The sequence below is a fragment of the Apus apus genome, chromosome 6, assembly GCF_020740795.1.
Source record: "Apus apus isolate bApuApu2 chromosome 6, bApuApu2.pri.cur, whole genome shotgun sequence".
Lineage (NCBI taxonomy): Eukaryota > Metazoa > Chordata > Aves > Apodiformes > Apodidae > Apus > Apus apus.
The window spans coordinates 13,285,240-13,308,099 of NC_067287.1; the positions used below are offsets into that span (position 1 = coordinate 13,285,240).

Here is a 22,860-nt window from a genome sequence, read left to right on the forward strand (position 1 = left end):
CATCCGGGAAAAAAATAAACCTAATGGTATAATGATATTCGAGACAAGGGAAAATATAAATTACTTCATTCCTGAGGAAAAATACAGCCAGTTTCTTAGCATGCTTCACTGTATTTAAACTGCAGAAATTTGATTAGTAAAGTAATTAGCACTTGATATAACATAAATTAAACCAATGACTTAGGATATTTTTCTTCACAAACACAGCAAATTTGAGCAATTCAGAACAGGTAAAATAACAAGAAACCAGCAGAACAGAAATGCATGTCCAACATTTTCTGTTCATTATTCTTTTATTAATCAAAACTATCATTACCTAGACTTTGCTGACAGCAAACTTGCAGCCAGCAGATCAGCAACAAGAAAGAGATCTGCAAAGAGCTGGATTCTACCAAGAAAAGAATGGGCTAAGGGAAAAAAGCAGAGGAATATAATATATCCAATGCTAAATCAGGTAAATACGGGACTACAGAAACTATTTTCTGACAGACATATAAAAGCAGCTATCGAACCTTATTTACCTTCAGTGAAAAAGCAGTAAATGGTATATAGGGAAACTGGTAATATTTTGTTTTTTTCATGTGCAACAATAGTGAAAGACCATTGTCCTTGCCTGCATAAAACAAATTACATTATGAAGAGAGACATAAAAGTATATATAGAGGGGAAAAAAACAAGTTTTTCAAAAAACTACAGTTTTGACTGCTTAAAAAAAACACTGCATTGTATCTTAACTCATAGCTTGTAACTACATTTTTGAAAACTTCCTCAACTTATGCAACAAATTGCCATAACTCTAAAATGAGAAAAGCAGCCTCTTCTTTCCTATATAAAAAAAATCCCATGTTAAGAAAACTCACCTTTTATAGTGAATAGGGTCTGTTCTTTCAGAAATAATACCTTACTATATGATTAACAGCTGCAGTGTTTATCAGCAAAGGTTCGTTTCAATTATTTTATTAACAGCTCTAACCTCAGAGTCCCACCCACCCATGTTTGTTGCCTCCATTTCCTGTCTCTGCAGAAATTTCATAGAAAAAATTACCACACTGCAGCACCGAACTTCTCAGTGCTGTGGCTTTTTTACACTAGTTCTCCTGCCAACACTTCTAAATCTAACAGTAAGTTATTTATTATTAACATTTAAGGCGTGTTGTGAAATATTCCTGCAAATTTCTCCTCTATCACTAATTACTTAAAATAGTCAAATAACTTTCTCAAACCAAAGTGCAGCTGAGGAGATGGGAGGATGGAAGAAAGCTATATAAAACTTCTGAGATGCTTTGATAAACTTTGAAATTCCAAGTTCCACCTCTGTCTGTCCTGTCTGGATGCTTCTATTTGCACCTCAAAACAGGCCACTGCTAGTTAACAGAGGCAACGATTGTCAGATTTCAACTTTACTGTATCTATAAAGACATTTCTAAAAAAAGTTGGAAAAAGTCTTCTCTCTCTGAGCAGGGACAGACACCAAAAAATTTACCTGCCCCCAAAATCAAGAGCAGTCTTAAGAGCTGCAATACTACACCAAATACAAATAAAGCCCTAAATAGTGGGGGTGAAATTACATAATGCAACAACAAAAAAAAGCCTGACAAATCATATTACCTCATCTACAATACACAAAAACTTTCAAAGACAGAATCTGTTTTGCATCTCACAGCTGAAGTGCTAAATTCTTGCAGGAGCTGGGAAAGAAAGAGGGTCTTGTTTGGGAATACAGGTGGGAATCTTTTAATAATTTCCATCTCAAAAAGATGGAGCCATAGTCTTGCTTTGCATTTTGACAAGAAGTACTGAGAATGTGTTTCTCAGCAAAACTGACAAGTACTGCTTCAGAGCAAGAGACTACAGCTACACACAAGTCTGCAGATCCATCACAAATTATATATGCAAGTTAAAGCAACTGAGGAATTATTTAATTCACCTGAAAAAATGCATGGCTGAAGCAAGATTGGTTTTTTTGGAAACAGACTGCAGCAATGATAGGGCAAATAAAAATGACTGAGATACCCACTCACCACCATACAAGGTGCAATAAAACTACCTTTTCTCAGCTCCAGTACACACCATCAGAACCAAACAGAACTAAAGGATTTTGCAAGGACTCAAGAGAGAACACTGCCCTTTAAGAAATCCCCCAGTTCATCACTTGATCGAACTGTTTTCACATCTATTATCTATTTTCACTTTTAATATGCTCCTGGGAATTTTTACAGGTTTTCCTGGGTTGTGAATACCCTGTAACAGGTAAGGCCAAGAGAACAGTTGTAATGAAGATGAAAACCAACCAACACCACCGTAAGAGTCTTCTAAATGCTGAAGTTAGTGCTGCATGAAGCTTAAGAAAACAGCATCTAGAAAATATATCGACTTCATTACAGACTCTTTCATAGTAAAATACTAGGTTTTTTAAACATGAATTTTAAATACTTTGATGATTTGTAAAAAAAAAAATAATCCATTAATTCAGCTAATTTTAAAGTAAAATCCTGAGGACAAACAGCTAAACCTGCTAATCATAGGTTTTAACTGCTTGTTATTCAAATGGCTGTTAAAAAATTTTATTTCCACGTCTTGTGCTCTGTATCTATGTTCTACTTAGTGTGCAAAGGCTGGATAATCATTACTTGTGGCAATCACCGTTTCCCAAGTTGGAACAAAGAGATCACTCAAATAACATCTCTATGTAACTATTGGTGTTATTTTCTCACAATGAAATAATTAAAAAATTTGCTGAGACAGTATTAGCTTAGATAAGGCAGTTTCTAGTTAAATACTGGTATGAAAACCATAAATGTGTAAATCTGGATAGCTCTAGGAAAAAAAACCTGAACACATTTGATCTTAAATAAATCTTCTGATGTGGCAATAATAAAAGCAACAGTAATTATTACTTTTTTTTCCAGTTAATGCTCAAGACCTGACTGTAATGCTAGCATGCTCCTAGTTTCATAGCAAGAGGAAACCAATACGTGGTAGAACTTTCAAAAGCAATGGAAACAAGCCCAATGCATGACAGCTTAAAAAGCTGTTCAACATGATGACTTTGTCTGAGAAAGACAACACTGAGAAAGGCAGATTCCAAGAAAAAACCCAAACAAGTTCTACCTAGAAAACCTTAAAAAGTGAAGTTTATCCTCCATATGAATACAAAAGGGTTAACATCTACTAATGTATTTAAATGTAAAATGTATATGTTTAGATGACAAAGAATTAGATAATATTTTAGACTAAGCTCTTGAATCACATGCTGTCTAGAAATGTCTTAGTTTAATTTTTTTCAGGCTTGAAAATATTAAGTCTTTAAAATTCAAAATGCATTCATTGCATACTGTGATGGGGAGGATATATGATCTGCTACAAGACTTTTGATGAGTATCTGTTACAATACACCATTAATTTCAGTTCACTGACATATGCATATTTGCTTCAGATATCAGTCATCAACACTATGAAGCAACTCAAAAGGTGAGGAGGAATGTTGTATTCCTTAATCTAAAAGCAACAGTGGAAAATAAAACTATAAAGGACAAAAGAACCAAGTACTTATTATCTTAAAAAGGCCCAAAAGACTTGAAAAAACAGAGCAGGTCGAGCCATGGCTTTTAATTTTATGCAGAGTATATTGTACCAAATACAAGTGACTTGCTCCATTTTGACACAAAGGGAAGACTGCCACCTACTGAATCAGAGTTTCTAAAATGATAAGTATACTCCTCAAAAACAACTATCAGCTTCCCTCCACCCCACTTCCTTGTGGGCAATTGCAAAGTTCAGAGTGTAACACAAAAATAGTTTCTTACTGATTCATAATTGTCACTTAAATAAATAAAACTCACTCGTTACAGTGCTGAGTCTTTCAAGTACTAAAATAGTTGCTCCAAGTAAACACATAACCAGACTCCCAAAAGCAAACTAAATAAGAGTATCTACGGCTCACAGAACAAATTTGTCTTATAAAACCTACCTCTTAAACAAACATGTCACAGCACTTTTGCTCCCAAATCCTTCTGATGTGGAGCTGTGTATCTATGGTGTGCCCAGCCAAAAACTCGTATTAACTATATTGAATGGGGGGAAAGAAGTGGGGATGGGGCAGGAAATCTAGGCAGAATTCACCACTGCTTTGAAAAATGCTCTGTGTTTGCAGGTACTTGAGAAAGGTTGCTGGGCTTGCTACTGAAAGTCTGTGAGCATAAATCCAGAATGTCTTAAAGAGGTAACTGCTCAAAGACATTCATCTCAGTAAAAGTATAAGCATTAAAAAATAGCATTTAGCATGCTCCCTCCTCATAAGGATTCTTTCTATTAACTGACAGAGTAAACTGCCAAACGGATGCAGCAGCAGTTTTACTTTTGAATACTGTACCATAATTTCTGAATCAAGAACTAAAACTAGGTCTTGACTGTTTTCTTGTAATCACTAAACCACCCCAGGAGTATGAAACACAATTAAGTAATGTATTCTATGATTAGTCAACTACGTGACAGAATTCCTTCAGAAGCAGCTGAGTCCCAGTGAAATTTTACATAGTAAAACACCTCATTGAGACTACAGGGATGAAGCTGTTCTCATCAAGTAAGATGCTCACAGTACCATATTTTAAAGGAAATGTGTGTTCAGTTACACATTGTTATCAGGAATAAAACATACCCATTAACTCAGTATTTCAATTGAATAGTTAAAAGAGACTATTCTTTACAATAAAGACAGCACAAGGAGTGTTGGTACATGTAACAACAAACTACACAAGCTGAAGGCTATTCTGAATTTTGAAGATATTAAAGAACACCCTTACTAACTTTCTGTCTAAGATTCTCCCTCATTTCTAGCTGCCCAAAGAGAAACATTCCCATATCAAAATTAAATTCCTTAGTATGGTTGAGTCAAGCCACCAGCAATAGTTGAGAACAGTTGCTCTTCATTTTACATTTTTGCAAACAGAAAACAATGAACTCATAATGTCTAAAAAGATACAAACAGAAGACTTACTGATCTTGTACAAACGTAAATTGCTTACCTTGCAAATACCCTGTCTTTGTTTGCTCTTTCTTTACCATACTGCACAGACTGGACCTCTGTTCTCCCACTGGAAAATAAAAAACAAAGCAAAACCAAACTACTAAATGCAACCAACTTAAGGTAACAATTCCTTGCTGAAAATTAAACCACCTCAACAAAAAAAAAAACAACCACCACAACAAACAAATTCTGTTTTCAGTCATGCTCAAGCAATTGTGCTTCAGTACAGTGTAACTTTAGAAATCATTTGGTGTAAGTGTAGGTCTTCTTTCCCATTACAGTCTAACTGTAACACAGATCAATTAATTTGAGGCATAACACAAAGCTTCCTCTTCTCTTCCTCCTTGCTCTTATCCAAAGCAGTAAGAGTCTTCTGCTTGGATCTTTGGATAACATTTAATCTTTTCTTGTTATAGCCACAATCAAAAGTTACAGCATCTCCTCCATACTCTTGCTGAACTGTTCCCTGACTTGCTAATAACTTAGCCGCTTCTTAGTTCAGCAAAATATCATGAAGAAATTAGATGATAAGCACATCAGGATTGTATTCTTCCATGTAATTTGTCAAAACCAAGAATAGATCTTAGAACTTGCTGACTTTTCATATAGACCAGATGTTTTGTGTCAAATCAAAGATCCTTTATAATATATCCTCAGTTCTGTTTTTGAAAAAAATACTCTTTTTTTGGGCATCTATCAGCAGTTAAGAACTGGTGGCAAGATACTAGCTCCCTCCTGCAGCCACTTTGCTATTTATAATTTCAGACCTAGTCACAGAGTCAAAAGATACATGTCCTAAAAGCATACCAATACTTAAAACCCTGTTCTTTTCCGTCCATGAAATCAAATAATTGATTTATACCGTGAAATAAAAAAATAATTAGCTATTTTTGCATGCATATTACAGAACTACTGCATGTATGAAGGCTGGAGAAATGGGCCAACTGGAATCTCACAAAATTCAGTAAAGGGAAATGTAAAGACCCACAGCTGGAGAGGAATCACCCCATGCACAGGCTGAGGGTCAACTGGCTGGAAAGCAGGTTTTCTCAGCACTGGCAAGACCACACCTGGACTGCTGTGTTGAGTTCCAGTGTCCCTCAGCTCAAGCAAAGGGCCACTAATTAAGGGTCTGGAGGATCTGCTGTATGAGGAGAGGCTGAGAGAGTTCAGCCTCAGGAAGAGAAGGCTCAGGGGGATCAAATGAGCACATATAAATGCCTGACAGAGGAATGAAGGGGGAAGTAAAAAATACAGCCAGACTCTTCTCAAGGGAGCCCAGAGACAAGACAAGAGGCAACAGGCACAAACTGAAACATGAGCTATCCTACTCAAAGAGAAGTGGAGGGGGTGGGGGGAACAACAAAACCAAAACTCCACAAAAAAAAAAATCTTCACTGTGAAAGTGGTCATACAGTGGATCAGATTACTCAGAGATGGTGCAGAGTCTCCATCCTTAGAGAGATTAAAAATCTGGCTGTACACAGTCTTAGGCCAACATGCTACAGAGGACTGAACAGGGCATTGGACCAGGCTGTGCACAGAGCTGCTGGCTAACCTCTGCAATGCTGACATTTTAAGAAATCTCTTTTAAAGCCTGCTGCCTGCTAACTTCCTGGGGTTATACATTTTTAATTCTGGCAAGCAGTAAGTAGTCTATGTTTTCATCTACTCCTTTCCAATAACTCTAACGTTGTATTTGCCTTTTCTACCAGTTAGTAATGATTAATTTAACATTTCCAGAAAACTCCAAAGCTCCGAGACAGTAAAAGCTTATTTACAATTGATGTTCCTTCTCTCTTCTCTCCCTGTGCAGATTATTTTGCATTTTTGGACACTGAACTTGATCTTCCACTTTATGGCCTTCTCACCCCTCCTTGCAACATCTCATCAAAGCCTTCTACGGTCAACTTCAGCCTTTACTACAAAAACCTGTATCGCTCCAGTGGTAACTTCCCTTCATTGTGAATAAGGGACCCACTTTTTTCCCCATCTGGTTTAAACAGTTGCTATTACAGAATAAAACTCTTTAGGCAATTTAACTTCTTTAATGAGTGTTTCTTTGAGGACTACTGTATGAACCACTTTCAAAATCCAAGGACAGTGTATTGAAGTAATATTTTCTCATCAGTGGTCTTCTTGAACCCTTCTGGAACCTTATTTTTTTTAAGAAAAACCCACAAAACCAAAAGCCAAATTTGCTTAAAAATTAGAATCTTTTAGTCCAAAAAGAATAATAGATCATGTATCATGTTTAATAATTCAACAATTTCATGTCTGATTTCTTTCAGAATTGGATATAATTCTGTCTGCCCTGGAAGGTTGTTATTTTATCAGTTTGTTTTATCATAGAAATGTTGTCTAGAAGTTTAGTGCTATCTCTTACTAACACTAGGTCATGTCTGGCCATGGCTTTGACTGGCCAAGTTTTGAAAGAGACCCTACAACCTCACCAGGTAACTCCTTCCGGTAAAGCACTATCCCCCAAGAGAAACAAGAAAAACCCAAAAACTTTTCCTAATATCCAGCTAGAATCTTCAAGGTCATTTTTTTTGACTGTTGACCTCATTTTATCAGCTGTCACTACCAGCACAAGTTTGGCTCCATCATTTCTGACACTGCCCTTGAAGTAGCTTTAGGCCTGCTACTGAACTCCCCCTTAGCTTCATCTTCACCAGATTAAACAAACCCAGTGCTCTTAACCTCTCCTTGTGTGCCATGTTACTACTATTACGCTGTCTCTAAACAAGCTCTAAACAAGCTCTCAAACTACTTGCAGAAATTCTAGCCTTATGGCTGCTTCATTAACTTTTATGACCTTCTCCATTTTTATGCAGTTTTCCTTTTCATCATACATTAACATAAGTTGAATGTCATCATCAAAGAGCTACTCTGTAACAGTAACTACAATGATTCAAATTCAAAGGCTTTACAGAAATGAAAACGTTCCTCCAAATTCACTAAAGCAACATTGAGCCAAATCTCAAACACTGTTCAGAATGTTGCTTCCCAAATGGATGCTGTGAATACTGGTAAAAAAAAACAAACAGATGGTATAGAAATTTAACCACAGAATTACTTTCCTCTTTATACATTGATACAATTCACAACTGTAACAGAAATAGCTTGTTGTTGTATTTTCTAGCTTTTCATCATCTCCCTTTGTATGTCACAGACACTTGCTATTCTAGATGGATATTAGTAGTAGCTCCATTATTCTTCACTTGAGGCAAAATTTAAACCGTTTGCATTCTGCATTACTTACAGAGACTCAGTTACTTAACTGAGATTATTTTTTCTTTTTATAAAAAGCATAAACCACTAAAAAGCAACACAACCAACTTCATTGTTAGAACAGAAATTATACCTGAGGACTATAGTTATTTCACCATCATTCTCTGCACCTTCAATCTTTTTTGCCCATTATATTAAGTTTACCCTTAAAAGTTATGGATTTAATTTCATCCTTAGATTCTACATTTCTGGTCTTGGTACAAAATGTATATGCCTTTTGTCTTCACCTAGCTCCTATTTGTATGCATATAGCTTAGGTGGGATTTACTTGTATAAGCTACTTTTCATTGGTTTCTATTTGATCTTTACCAGTCTGTTTTGTTGGTGTCATTGCACACAAGATCTGAGCTCCATTAGTTTTCAAGTAACACAAGGTCAAAACTTGAAAGTTCTGAGACATTTAGGATATATATAACCCAGCAAGTAAGCAGGCAAAAAATGCAGCCTGGGAGGCTACCTCAGAGTACTAGCTCAATAACAACCACAATACAATCATTATGTTTGCAAGCTATCCTAGAAAATTACTGACAACATTTGAAACTTAGGCCAAAGGGAAAGGGGAACAGTTGCAGGATTCAAAAGCTACTTGAGTTATGGCACTTTTTAATATAAATTCTAAATAATTCCCTGTTTATTGACGAGTTGCCTGTTTTCCATAAATTTCAAATGAGCACTTACCAGTACCGGAACTTGGAACCCAAAGTGAAATAATGTGCAAAAAAGTTCTTCTGAGGGGGGAGCGGTCTGTCCAAACGGAAGAACGTGTGATGCTCTACACAAGCTTTCCACAAATTCTTACATGCTCGGTAATTCACCATATTGAATCCCAGTAACGTTTCTCTAGATTCATGCTAAAAATGAGAAAAATTTATTTTAGGTAAAAATTACTCCCAGTTGCTTTTGAAATTAAGATTACTGTTAGATTTGCAGGGTTTTTTTCCCCAAAAATTATGCATTATCAAGTGGTTCTCTAATTTTACATTAACTTTACATACGATAAACCCTTTTAAAATACCCCTAAGATTTTTTAAAAGGATTTTTAAGTTTATAGCTATTTATTTGTTTTTAATTGACCCTGCATGTAGGTTAATAATCTGTTTAGTGACACTGAAAAGAGCCTAGCTTGGCAGAAAAGGCCGCAAAAGGTAGGACCCAAATGACATTAAAACTTCCTGTGATTCAAGAACTCAAAGGCAACATACCCCCCTCCCTGTTTTTAGATTATTACAGCTAAGACGTCATGCACATGTGCCAGTTAGAGATTGGGAACAGTTACTGACTGATACGTTTACTTCTAAACTACTGATTAGGTTTCTGGTAAAGAAGAGAACAAAACTGCAAAGCAAGCTAAGCTATTTTGCTTGTTGAGAGAGCTTGATTACAACCTTTGTAGGCAAGAAAACATCATCAGCACTCTGCTTTCTCTTCACAGTACTAAGTCCTCCACAACATTTAGCACACCTTAATTGTTTTCACTTAGCAGTAAACTCCTTTTCCAAGTTAAGCTTTTGCTGGCCTGCTGATCTTTAGCTCTACTGAGATACCAGGCCATCGACCTGCAACTCTTCTCCTGGTGTTCTATCTGGGAAGTTGTTATGACTACAACACAGAATATTTATTTTCAGCCACATGATGAACAAAATGGTTATAAAATGTAAACAGCAAATTTTCAGTATTGATGAAATGCTAGAAATTATATATGGAAGAAGCTAAAACTTGATAAAGCACTGCAATTTACAAAAATTACCTACACTTTTAATAGTTTCCAAATATTGCCACTGCTCCCTGCGTTTTCTAGACGATACAAGAAGTACTTAAAAGTCACAAACAAGGTAACAAAAATTAAGTCCATTACCTATTCAGTTAAAAAAGGTTTTATCAGCAATGCAAATGTACAATAATATAAAAAAGACACATTACTACTCTGTAGGAGAGCAATTATGTAAAATTATGGGCTGCCTCATCTGGATCCAGTAAAGGATGAACCAGCTAAGATTCTGGATTTCAACAAGAAGTATAAAAGATGTAGCAATTTTAATGGCCTGTCAGCCTTTTATAATGTTGAAAAAAGGAATTGACAAGTTATACAAGCCAATGGTCATGATTTTCATATCACTCAAAGCATTATAATTATGGGTTTAGGGGAAAAACATAATCATTGCTGTTTCCCCTAGTCTGCTTTCCAGAGAATGAGCTGATCTGATCCTCATGCCACCATCTGAAGACTAGATCAGGCATGAAGCATGAAGGAGGAGCTGGTATGGAAGGATGAGAAGGAGTTACAGCTAGATCAGCTTAATTGTAATGCAAAACAGCACTTTCACAGGAACTTGGTGTGTTAGAGCTTTAAAGGTACCTTAACAATAGTTCCATTCATAGCTTTTAAGGCTTTCATTGCAGTGCAGAGAGTTCTCCTATCCTTCATCTCAATTAGGGCCAGGAATCAATCTTCAAGGTAAAGAAGAGTATCATGTCTAGGCTCCTAAGCACACCCATCCTCCTATCCACCCTTGAAGGTTCTGCAAAATCCAATTGCTAATTAGGCATTTGAAATTCATCTTTGCTCATGATTCTGGGGTGCAAGTATTGGTTCTATGGATTTAGAATAAGATCGCCCCTGTTCTCCCTGAAAATAGCAGGCTTGAATCCATGTGGGCTCAGCCTAAGACCCTGGGCAACATTTGTTAACATCCACAGTACTTCAACCAAGTACATGGTACTTCAGTACATCAACTAACAAGACAGTTCTGCTGCAGCCTATGAGAATATTTCTATAGCACATGGCTCACAGGAGGTGCTGAATGCTCTATGGTATGATAATGACATATAGGTATGTCAGGGTTTTAGGTCTGCTCAGACAGTGTCAGAAGTCTAAGGCTACCTCAGGGAGTCACAGTTGGATTCTGTTGTGAAATTACTGTCTTACTAATTGTGTCCATGGTTCCTATTAAAGAGCAGAAAACAGTCAGCTTGCTATGGAGAGAGTGAAGAATTAAACCATAGGTAAACTAAATACCACTATGTAAGTTAATTTAAATCAGAACTTTACAAATGCATACTATGTGGCAGGCTACATATAGAATCCAAGAAGAAACACTAGAGGGACAGGGCAAAGTGAAGGCTAAGTCATGCTTGTGATTCCTTTCATTAAAAGGACAAAAAAAACACACCAAAACAGAAAAAGCAGAACAGATACCGGTGCCCCACTTGCACACAACAGCTCAGTCTTTGAACATTCACTTTGGCTGGGGACATTTGTTCAAACCCACCTTTGCCTGATTGGAAACATGGACTTCAGAACAGAACTCTCAATGCTCAGGACAGAAACTGGGTTGAAAAAGTTACTCTCCAGTGAGTCTCTTTCACAAACAAAGACAAATCTCAGAACAAAGCAAAAATTCCCTACCCCTATCTCTGCAAGAGACAAAAATATATGATAGCTGGCAGATGCTCCAAAACCTCAAGTTATTCCTCAAATAGTGAACAAAAGTCCTGTGGAAGCTTAAATGCAACACAGATTGTGACAACAGTATCTGCTCTTCACACAACAACCCAATGGCAGAAACTTCAATTGTTTTAGTCAACAATCAGCCAGACATCTAACGAATGCCAGTTATAATCAAGTATGTACTTGGGCAGATAAGCCCACATATCATCTTGTGATTCTAGACCAAATGCTTTCTAAGAGTCAGTGAGAAGAAAAAAATCAAAGCATGAACTTCAAATATATATCCTATAATTAAAAAAAAATTATAATTTCAGTCACACACTGAAATCAGGTCGTGGTCATGAGCAAAACCTATGATACTGTTTTGTTACAGACTCAAGCAATTTTTTAGTGGACATCTGGACTCTAAAAAGAGCATGATGAACAGCTCATTTGGCTGTGAAAGAATCAAGACCACTAGAGTATGTTGGACAGCACTGACAGTTTGATGCTATTGGCATTACAACACCCAAGGGTGAAAATGAAAACAGAGAAGCAAAGGGAAACATTTAGAAAAATGAAACTACTGATTTATTCTCAAACTGCTTGGAAGCATGTAAGGGAAGCATCATACAGAACAAACAGAATAAACAAAAGTATGGTAAAAAACCTGTCATTGAAGTTATGGCTCAGGGGACTTCTAATGCAAGATGAAGAAACAATACATACAACATTTCCCCCCTATAAAATTATAAAGAAAAAATGGAAAGAGGAAAATTTGCTGCAGTGGATGCATGCTCCAGCTACGTAACTGTCAAAATACACAACCAGCTTCCATTCAATATTGTATTATGCTACCAGTGGAAAATTACTTTGGCATTAAACTGTTTCATCTGACTTCTTTTAAGTGATTTAAACACAGATATAATCTATTCAAAGTAGAAAGGTAATTTTTTACTTATGTTGATGCCTCCAAGCAGTGCCAAGTCAAGGAATAAATTTAGTAAGTGATTAAAAGATAAAACATTTGCACTTTAGAGGACAGTTGCAATTAAAAGCTCTCAACACTCATTAGCATCGAAAAATACTTGTTTAGGACTACTTAAAAGCATATATAGCCCAGTTCGGGAAAAAACACCAGAAAACTTATCTCCAGGAATTCAATATTCTATAGCATCTCAGCTTTGCATCAGAATAAATATGGTTACTCAGCTGTACAATTAGTTTGATATTTACACAAAACTTTGAAACACATCATCAGCATACTATGAATGCATTTTCAGTGCCATACAGTAAATCAGTGCTTTTAAGTATACAGTCAAAGCACTAGACCAGAGATACTTTATATACCAAAAATGCAATCACTAAGTCACTTCATCTAGTTTCTGCTGCCTAAAAAGGGCCATTTAGGCTTCCTTTAATGTTAATGGGAGTGAAAGCAAAAGTTGCTAAAGAGCAACTTAATCCATCCTAAAACATACTTCCATTCATGCAAGATGTTTCATTCTTTGCATGTATCTCTTTACTATGGAGGAATTTGAATGCTTAGCTTTAGCTAGCTAACTGTCATCAAACAAGAAACGTGTTCCTTTAACCTAACTGAAGCTGAACACAGGTGAGATTCATCTTACGCTACAAGTCTACTCAGGGAAAGTAAATCTGGAAATAATTTTAATATGAGGCTTGATTGAAAAATTAAAGTATGCCTTCTTTGGAAGCCAAATTTGAGCTTTGATCTTAGGATATTCATGATTTGGAATGAATGAAAATTAAGTTCTTGCCATCAGTTTTCATCTGATATACAGAGTTTAAAAAAAAAAGAAAAAGGTAGGAAGCTTTTAAATTTGTTGGCTTGGATACGATGCTTCAAAAGGGAAATTACATTAGTTATACAGCCTACATTCTGGTGCAAGTGACAATATGCAGAGTGTTAAAAAGCAATAGAAAACCAAGATTAGAAAGCTACATTTATATTACTTTCAATTATATGCAGAATTTCTGCAGAAAACACTCAAGCACCTAATCCGGTTTTATATCCAGGTATCTCAGCCTTCAAGGTTTTGAACTCTGCTACTACAGCTTTTTCTTCAAATTCTGATTTAGAAAACCACTGCATCTGGATTCCCAATAAAAATCCAAATTCTCATCTCAGATCCAAATACAACATTCTTGCAATTGTGACAGAAGTTACCCACACTGGTCTTAACACAAAACGTGACCTCTGGGCTGTCAGAGACCAGTTTACCTTTGAGAACTAGCTTATAGCTCCTGCAGGGTATTAAGAAATATCTGTGGTCCCTGTTGTCCTAAAATGATGAAATATTTCCATCTCCTTTTTTGTATTATTACCACTCTTCTGCTCACATTGCATGGGGTCTGCTCAAGTTGACAGATACTCGATTTATGTCATACAATAGCCAAAGTTCATTTCTGCACACAGTTACTCCAAAATTCTCTATCTCCTGGTATCCAGTTTCTGAGCTGTTAGCTACTCATGGCTGCTCCAACCTCACAGGTTAAAATTCTTCTGTCAACTAATACACAATAGTGTCTGCATGTGGTCAGATAGTTCTATCTGTGAAAACTGCAAACTCCTGGGCCTCATTTTAAAAGGATCAGCTTTTCAGATACACAGTTTGACTCCTGTTTTCAGTCCTAGTACTAGTCGCCTGACATAACAGGAGTTTCCTTCTCTCTAAATCTGGACTAGCCCTATAATACTCAGGATGCCTTTCTGCCTAGAATCCATCTTTTTAATTAAGTCAATAACTGTATTTCAGGTCTTAAAATCCTTTCAGCTCTAAGAACAGTACAAAACCTTTTAACTAATCTGATGAGTTAATCACATAGTCGTATTTTTAATTAACTCCTCCACCTTTCCCCAGTGATGCATCTGTGATGGGTTCAGACTGATCTCTCGGAGGCATGGAACATTTAGTTTCTTGTAGAATTAAATGCACAGTGGTGCTGTGGTGCTTCACAGGGTAGCAAACACACATCACAAGCAGTGAAACTTAAGAGAGCTTCAACTTTCTCCTCAAAAAATTCAGAAGCATGCATAAAAGACTACAATATGTAATTTAGAACTGCAAAAATATTCTTATCTCTTCTGTTGAAATATAATAAAGCTGACTTGTATTACCAAATCTGAATAATACAAATCAGCATGTTTTAATCAAACATTTACTTACAAGCACATTTATAACCGAAGCAGCATTAAGCCCTGCCTTGAATTTTAATTTGGTTTCTTCTGAAATTTAAATTTAATATTGATTTACTTTCAACCTTTTCAACATTCGTCTTACACAAGCACCTTACGTTTCCTGCATACAAATGTAAAACTAAATGTATGTAAAATAGAAGGGAAATCAAAAGAAAAAAGGCTTACAAAGCATTGCAGTAGCCCACTTGACAACTGAAATAGCCAGAATGTTGGTGAAACTGGACTTTTAATTGCAGATAAAGGCAAGAGTCAACATAGGATCAGACAGTATACTGCAGACGTGCAGTATGGAGAAATTTCATTGCTCTCATTTTTTAAGATGAAATTTAAGACAGTACTCACCAGTTCTTTCCTAAGTTGAATAAAAAACTGTTTGCACTTGAAAGAAATTTTGACAATCTTCAACCTAAATGAAAAATAAAATCACAACATGTAAACACTTAATACACAGAAACAAGGTTAAAGGCTTAAAGAAACCTATTAAAAATAGACTTTCTAGATAGAATAGATTTCGTTTCCATGAAATTTCCACAGACAAAAAATATAAGAGAGTATATAAAATAGCTTTTGTAACCTGAAATTTATGAGCTGTGTATTTAAGTCATCTATCAAATTCACTTGTTTCCAAGTTCCATGTTTTCCATGTTAAACCCAAGGCAGTTGCTAATTTAAGTATATTTTCCCAGTTCCAAAGAGCTATTCTATACCCAGGTCATTCCAACCAGATGTTCACTTTTCTAAGACCACTTTCACTATCTGTTAGAGTAGCAAAAAATACTTTGAGCTTCACCTGATTCCTGAAAGACTTTCTTTCCCTATGTTATTGCATGTCTTCAAAGATAATCAACAATTTTTTTTTGTAAAATAGCTGAGATATAAGCACAGAGATAAGGACTTGCAATCTTGTTATTTATAAAGTTAAAAAGTGAAATCAACATAAAAACCATCACACAAGAGTAAAAAAACATTTAAAATATCACAACAGGGATAAAAAAGACTACAGATCTTTTGTGTGTTGCAGGCTTTCTACACACATACAAGATGCTGACAGTAATACCAGACAATTTTGGATGGTCACTGCAATGCTAGTTATGCTAAATGAGAAAAGCCAGGCTGTATTTGCATCACAATCTAATGATACACTGTTTCAAATAAATACAATATTAGGATAGTGCACAACCTTTATTAAACATACCAGAGTATTATTTGGTCAAGAAAAAAAAAATCAAGGTTACAATTGTAACAACAAAAACATAGTAACTTCTTTGACTTCGAAAAGAAACAACTGATGATACTGCAGAACACCAAATTCAAATAAAGGAGACTTTGCGGATAAGGGTCATGAAATCGCAAGCAAAAGAGAATCTAGATCACACACTTAACTTGCAGGAAATTACACAGCAAACTCTTCAGGGGTTACAATCAACCTTTTACACAGCCTGTTCATATGGAGCGCCCTTACTCATCTCAATTGCCATTTTTGTTGGTCCCTGCATTTCAAGTTATTATACTGGCTAGATAAAGCTGCAAAGAAAAAAATCCCCAAAACAAAACAAACATGTCTCTGAAAACAGTGCTACAACTTTTGAGATAAATTTGTTCATGAAAAAATATACAAGGACCTCAGTAGTTACTGGAATTACTACCCACACATTAATGACCTTGTTGAATAAAAACATCTCTAGACTAGGAGCGATGAGAAGCAAAACATTAACAGACACCTCACTTTGAAAATCTGTACATAGAAATTCTTTGCCTAACCAAGTCAAATGGAGAATTTTTTCTCCAGGGGACTATACAGAGAAGCAACTGAACTTGGATGTCCTAATTTGTTGAGAGTTTTTATCTCCAATAACATAAAAGGAGTCTGTGACTATTAGCCTTTAAATTATGCTTATTTAAATATTTTCCCATTTATTTTTTATTTCCTAGCTTTGCCATTAGCTTCAAAAAAATAATTTGGAAATGCAGCATGGTTTGGGTTTTTTTTCCAATTCTTCATCGATTACTGCTATTGAAGTTAGATGCTCAAGGATTAGAAACTATGAAAGGGGCTCCAACTTATCTACTGAAATAAAATTATTCCAATGGCAATGCAGAATTTTCTTTTAGCTTCCTGTGATAAACAATTGCTTGGGAATAACTAGGGATGGGTCATAAATTTGCTGGATGGTATAGACACTAGTGATTATAGCAGTCTGGCTATGGAAAAAGTTTCATTAGACTATTTAGGCTGCAGTTAACCTTTAAAATTTTGGGGTACGGGGCAATTAAAAGAACAGTTTACCATATACCTCTTCTAAAAACTGAACTGCACACACACTTGCTTAGCATGCCGACAGAAAATCTGAAAATACAAGTTAGTTATTTTATAAAACATTATACTACCTTTTACTCTTTTCACTCTCTTCTGCTAAAAAAATTACTGCTTTGGTGGCTTAAAGACTCAATGAGAACAATAAACCTATACACAGCTTCTTTAAACTCAACCACTAACTTAGGCAGAGTGCAGTCAGCTGTCATCTAAGCCTGAAACCATTTGTAATAGACTCAAAATGATAACATTAGCCAATAAGGTCTAACTTAACTCCTAAGTGTCACCATTCAAGTACAAAGAAATGACTCAGAGCTGAATCTCAATTATTTTTGAAAAATGCAGAGAGAGTTCATATGCACTGCTAACACCCTGCTAGTCATTAAATAAGAATATCCACAGTTGGCCAAAGGAAAAGGCATGTCTGCCTGTTTCCTTTCCTTGGCTGTCGGCAACGGTGCCTATCCATGGAAAAGGGTAATAACAGGCAGGCATCAATACTAATTTCCTGGTGTGATTGTCTAGTCATCTCAGACAACCTAAATAATAAGATTTATCTGTTTAAACAAAGAGATATATACAAATCCTAGTCTGAAGTGAGGACAGTACTCAAACATGTGGAAGGAATCTCATGGTATCAAGTCATGGTTCTCACTAAGGATTTCACCACCCCAGCCCTTGTCAGAAAGGTTATAAGGCAGGACACAAGTAATTCAGCAAACTTATTGACCAAGTTAGGAAGATGCTCATGGTAGCACAACTCACAAACAAGGCAGTTTTGTCCTGATTAAGTAGTTCAAGACAATCTTGACTCCAGCAGTTGTAAGATGGTGAAGCTAAAGGTGAGGGAAGTGAGGAGGGATGCAACAGACTAAACAACCCTGGAGCTCAGAAGAAGCTCCAGCTTGGTCAAAGCTCTGGCAGGCAAAATCCCTTGGAAGCTTCCTTTTGGGTGACAGGTACTGAAGAGAGGTAGTCAATCTCAAAAGGACAATCTTCTCAACACAGAACCATTCTAATGAGCTAGAAAAGTGCAAGCATGGGAGGGGGCCAATTTAGACCAACTCAAAACTGCTGACTGAGTTCAAACACAATAGGAAGCATATGGGATGTGGAAGAAGGATCAAATGACCAAGGAGGAACTACCTAGGCTTTCAGAGATAAAACCAGGAAATCCAAAGCACAACTGCAGTTGCAACTGGCAATGGCTGTGAAAGGCAACAAAACTTTCGAGGGAGGCATTGACTGCCCAAGAGAGAGAAGTGTGTATCCACAGGTGATCTAGTAACAAAGGAAAAGCTGAGGTTCTCCATGCTCTTCTCCTTTGGTCTTAAAAGGCAAGATCTGCTCCCTGGATTTCCAGGTTTCTATGCCTGGGAGCACAGTTTGGGAAAAAGAGGAATTACCCACAGTACAGGAAGATCAAGTTAGGACACAATGGATAAAAGGTCGTCTACTTTGTTTTGCTTTACTCCTGCCTTGTCTCCCTCCTGTTTAATTTCTTGACATGACTGTAAGGTTCATAATACGCAATTTCATATAATATCAAAATAAGAGGAAGAGGGCAAATATATTTTACTCATTTCTTCTCTGAGCAATACAGTTAAACCTTTAGTTCTTTCCATATATGTGCTCTCATTTCTCTCAAAACTCATTTCAGGAGTACTGAAAAAGAGATATCTAAACACCCACTGGAACCATAAAGCATTAGAAAGACATCACACAGCTACAGCTGTACAGCATCAACAATAAATGAAAACAGGAAGAAAAAGTATCAGTACTGGTGTCACTGGAGCAGCTGCATGACTGTGGATAAAAAGGAAGGTAACAGGCCTACAGGCCTGCTTTTGGGCTATATTGTGAGAACTGATACTTCAGATCCTTGCAGCAAAAATGAAAACTCTATAATAGAATGGATAGAGTGAGGGTGGTTTGTTTTTTCTTTTTGTAAAGACCAATTATGTCGGCACTATAGTCTTCACAGGAATAAATTAATATCCCTGATGTCAGCTGATACCACTGAACACAAAGAAGAACTGTTTAGGTAATTACACACACACAAAAACCACACTAAGAATTTAGATCACCATCCCTGGCATGCAAACAATATGAAGCAGAGCTCACAGAAACCTCTAGCTTCCAGCAGCGACACACAGCTTAATTATAACTTATTTTGTACATACTCAGTAATTTACCAGTGCGTTTTATAGAACCTATTTCTACTATTACTGTTTTCTCAAAAATAACAGCAGTAAAAGCAGTCTGAATGAAAACTTTCCTGCTTATTATAGCTTCACATTTATTAAGCAGCTTTAAGCCTGAACTGGCTCTAACACTTCAAAACTCTAACCAGATGAAGGATACCTTTCTTAGAACATCACTAAACATCACTATTATAAAGGCAGGTCTGACTGACTAGCACACTATTTCCACACTTATCATTCCAAGATCCAGTTTTAATTTACCCAACTTACCATGGAAACTGGAAATTCACATGCTTTGTATTTGCCTCAGGCTTACTTTTCTTTGAATGCTTACAGGGAAAATTTTACCATGTTTAATTTTATCTGGTGGTGGGTAACTCATGTCATAGCTTCAGCTTTTTCCTTCTTTCTGGAAATCTACTAACATTTGACTATTCATGCTGTTCTTCAACATGGTAAACTACAAAGTAGGAAATATCCAACAACAAAACTTGAGACTAAGCTTAGCACAGAATACCAGAATGACTCCAAAATTCATTGGGTTACAGGAAAGATTGAAACTCTGTAAAGAAACTTGCTAAGTGAAAACACGTCATGGATATGTCATGGATCCTACCCTATGCTAACAAGAAAAACCCAAATATTTCAATTGTCAGTTTGAACTGAAAGGTTTTTCCTGTTTCAATTGTGGTAATCCATTTAATCTGTTTATATGGAGATAACACACCAGCCAAGAACTTTAGACAAGTCCAGTGCAGTGCTGCCCAAGCACACACATTGGTAGCAACAGAAATGCAACATCAGTAGCAAGTGAAAATGCTAAACTTTTCATCATTTTTCCAGAGGGAACAGCTTTCGTGTTTGGTAAACTAATGTCTGTTATGATAATTTTCAGTGGCTGACTTTGCCCACTCAGAATGCTGTTATAGCATACTGAACAACATATGTTGTAAGTAAGGTTGTCAAAGTGGCAGCAGGCAAAGGAAACCAAGGGAAAAATACTTTTGAGGGAACTTAAAAAAAAAGCATTGGAGGTGGTGACATAACTTCTGTAGAGCACTACAGCAGTTACTGAGTACTTCTATGGAACACTATAGAAGTTACGCTGCAGAACAGGATTTGTCTTCCATCTTCTCCTTCTTACATGAATACATAAGAACAGGACCTCAACTTAGGAATAATCAAATTAAACAGCTGTTCTTACCACTGGAAGGTGTTAATTCGTACTCTGTTCTTAAAAATTAGTATTCCACCTGACATCACTCCAATCATTATTTCATTGTTACTCTGATCCTTTAAAAGAAAAGAGAAAATTACTTGAAGAACAATATGAATATCTTTGAAATTTTATATATATTCATTCTCATCTCTCTTTAAATACACAAATACCATAGTAAAATAGATCTCAATCAACATGGAAGGAAATGTGTTTGAATATGACAAGTAAGAATTAAATTATCTATTCTCATTTAGGACAAGCCTGAACGTTTGCTCTGAGTTTTTTCTAAGTTACCACAGAATTTTAATTTCTTAAGTTAGATCTTCCGTCTTCCACCAACTTCAAAGAAATATGTAATATAGAGTATTCTATCAGTTTATTATAAATAACAGCACTAACAGACTGGCCTGATGTTTGCTACACTAAAACCAACCAGTAACTGAGATTCCTACCTGAAGGGAAACTGCAAGCTCAGAACAGAGAGGAGATTCTAAAACAAACAATATTGCAAGCATGTTTAAATAGCACACTTCCTGATATCTCCTGATGGATCTCTCATTCTGAGTGCAACAGAAGGATACAGAGAGCACCAAAGTGGGGTATTTCAAACTCTGGTTTCTCTAACCTTAGGGAGTAGGCCAAGAACTGCCTTAGTTTCTAAAAATAATTATATTCAGAGGCTTTGCAGAAATGGTAGCACTGTACTGACAGGTTAAGTTTGCTTGAGTGAAGACCTCAAGCTACTTATTTTACCAGATAAAACTGACATTATATCCAACCATAGTATGCTCACCTTATATTAACAGTTTATATTACACAATGATAATGATTCATTATTTAGTTCTAATGGGAACCAAATTAAGTATTTTTCAAGTTGAAAGATCCTTAATTATCAAAAGTATATTGAACAAGTAAATTTTTCTTATATACCAATAGCAAACTGAACTGACATTCAGGCAAACAAAGCTCACCCTCAACAAAACACATAACTAAGCCCAAATTTAAGCAAATAAATACCTTCACCAGAGTAAAATAGTGGCTACTGAAATTGGTTAATCACAGTTAAGCTACCAGGAAGATAATAATTTTTTTCTCTCGTAAGCAGCAGCCAAAAAGGCTCACTAAAAAGAAGTATTTTTCCATAGATCTCGAAGGAATCCATTTGACATTGCAACAGTAGTTCATCCAAGCTTACCCTTGCATAGTGCAATTCAACTCCATAAAGTTCTAAGGTACGTGCTGTATTGAGATAACTGAACTCTGCTTCTGCTGGAGACAACCCTCTGAAAGAAAGAAGCTGAATCAGCAACTTCCTAACATAACCCCCATATCAGACTCCCTAGTGAACTCAAACAGAATACTGGCATTCATTTTACAGCTTCTACCTTCACCCTGAGATCTGAATTTCCTTTCACACCATAAACAGACCGTAACCCAAAAATGTTAACAGGAAACAACTTATGCTTCTATCTAGACAAAGTCTTGACAAGAGCCCTTAATGCAGCTTGCAAATACAAACATTTTATTTCTACTGTACTGCATCATTTAAATGTCTGTGCAGCTCTGTGGAAATTACTTATGCAGTCCTGTTATTTTGTATTGATAACAGCAATTTCTCTCCAAGATTCACCCTTACAGTTTAAATTACCATCAGTTCACTTGAATTTCTTTAACCTACCTAAAAGAATTTGCTAATCCATTGACTGAAATGTAACATTTACATAATTAACATAATATTCAGTAGTTTCTAAGACAACAACACACCCCAGTTAAACAAACCTTTTGTAAACATAGCTTACATTTTACTAAATTTAACTGTAACAAAAAGCACTTAAGTTCTAAAATACCAAGGAACCATCACTGGAAAAAGTACCGTAATGTTACACACTGAAGAAAAAAATTTTTTTTTTTTTCCATTGCTTCATTGCCTTTTCCTCTTTAGTAAAAGATTATACTTGCACATAGGAAAGAGCAGACATATCAAAGAAAAGGACTTTGTTACTTCTAAAGTAACTCGTGTTTACTGGTGAAAGCACCATGAAAACAAAGCCTTTATGCAGAGCATTCTCAAAGACTGAAAAAACCTCTTAAAGATATTCTATCCTGCTCAGTTAATATCCTATGCAATACACACAAATACTATTTTCAGTGTA

The 22,860-nt window shown here is 36.1% G+C and overlaps 1 protein-coding gene across 2 annotated transcripts in view; it reads right to left on the minus strand.

Moving 5' to 3' along the window:
* PTPN4 (protein tyrosine phosphatase non-receptor type 4) overlaps positions 1–22,860 on the minus strand; it is a 104,863-nt gene that overhangs the window by 26,764 nt on the left and 55,239 nt on the right. For both annotated transcript variants that reach the window (XR_007889963.1, XM_051624231.1), the window contains exons 9-13: positions 21,903–21,990; positions 20,693–20,781; positions 15,313–15,376; positions 8,999–9,171; positions 5,025–5,093 (exon numbers count right to left, since the gene is read on the minus strand). Coding sequence is in view for 1 of the 2 variants with exons in the window: in XM_051624231.1 (XP_051480191.1) it covers positions 5,025–5,093; positions 8,999–9,171; positions 15,313–15,376; positions 20,693–20,781; positions 21,903–21,990 (483 nt within the window). In the remaining variant the exon portion in view is untranslated. The remainder of the gene's footprint in view (positions 1–5,024; positions 5,094–8,998; positions 9,172–15,312; positions 15,377–20,692; positions 20,782–21,902; positions 21,991–22,860) is intronic.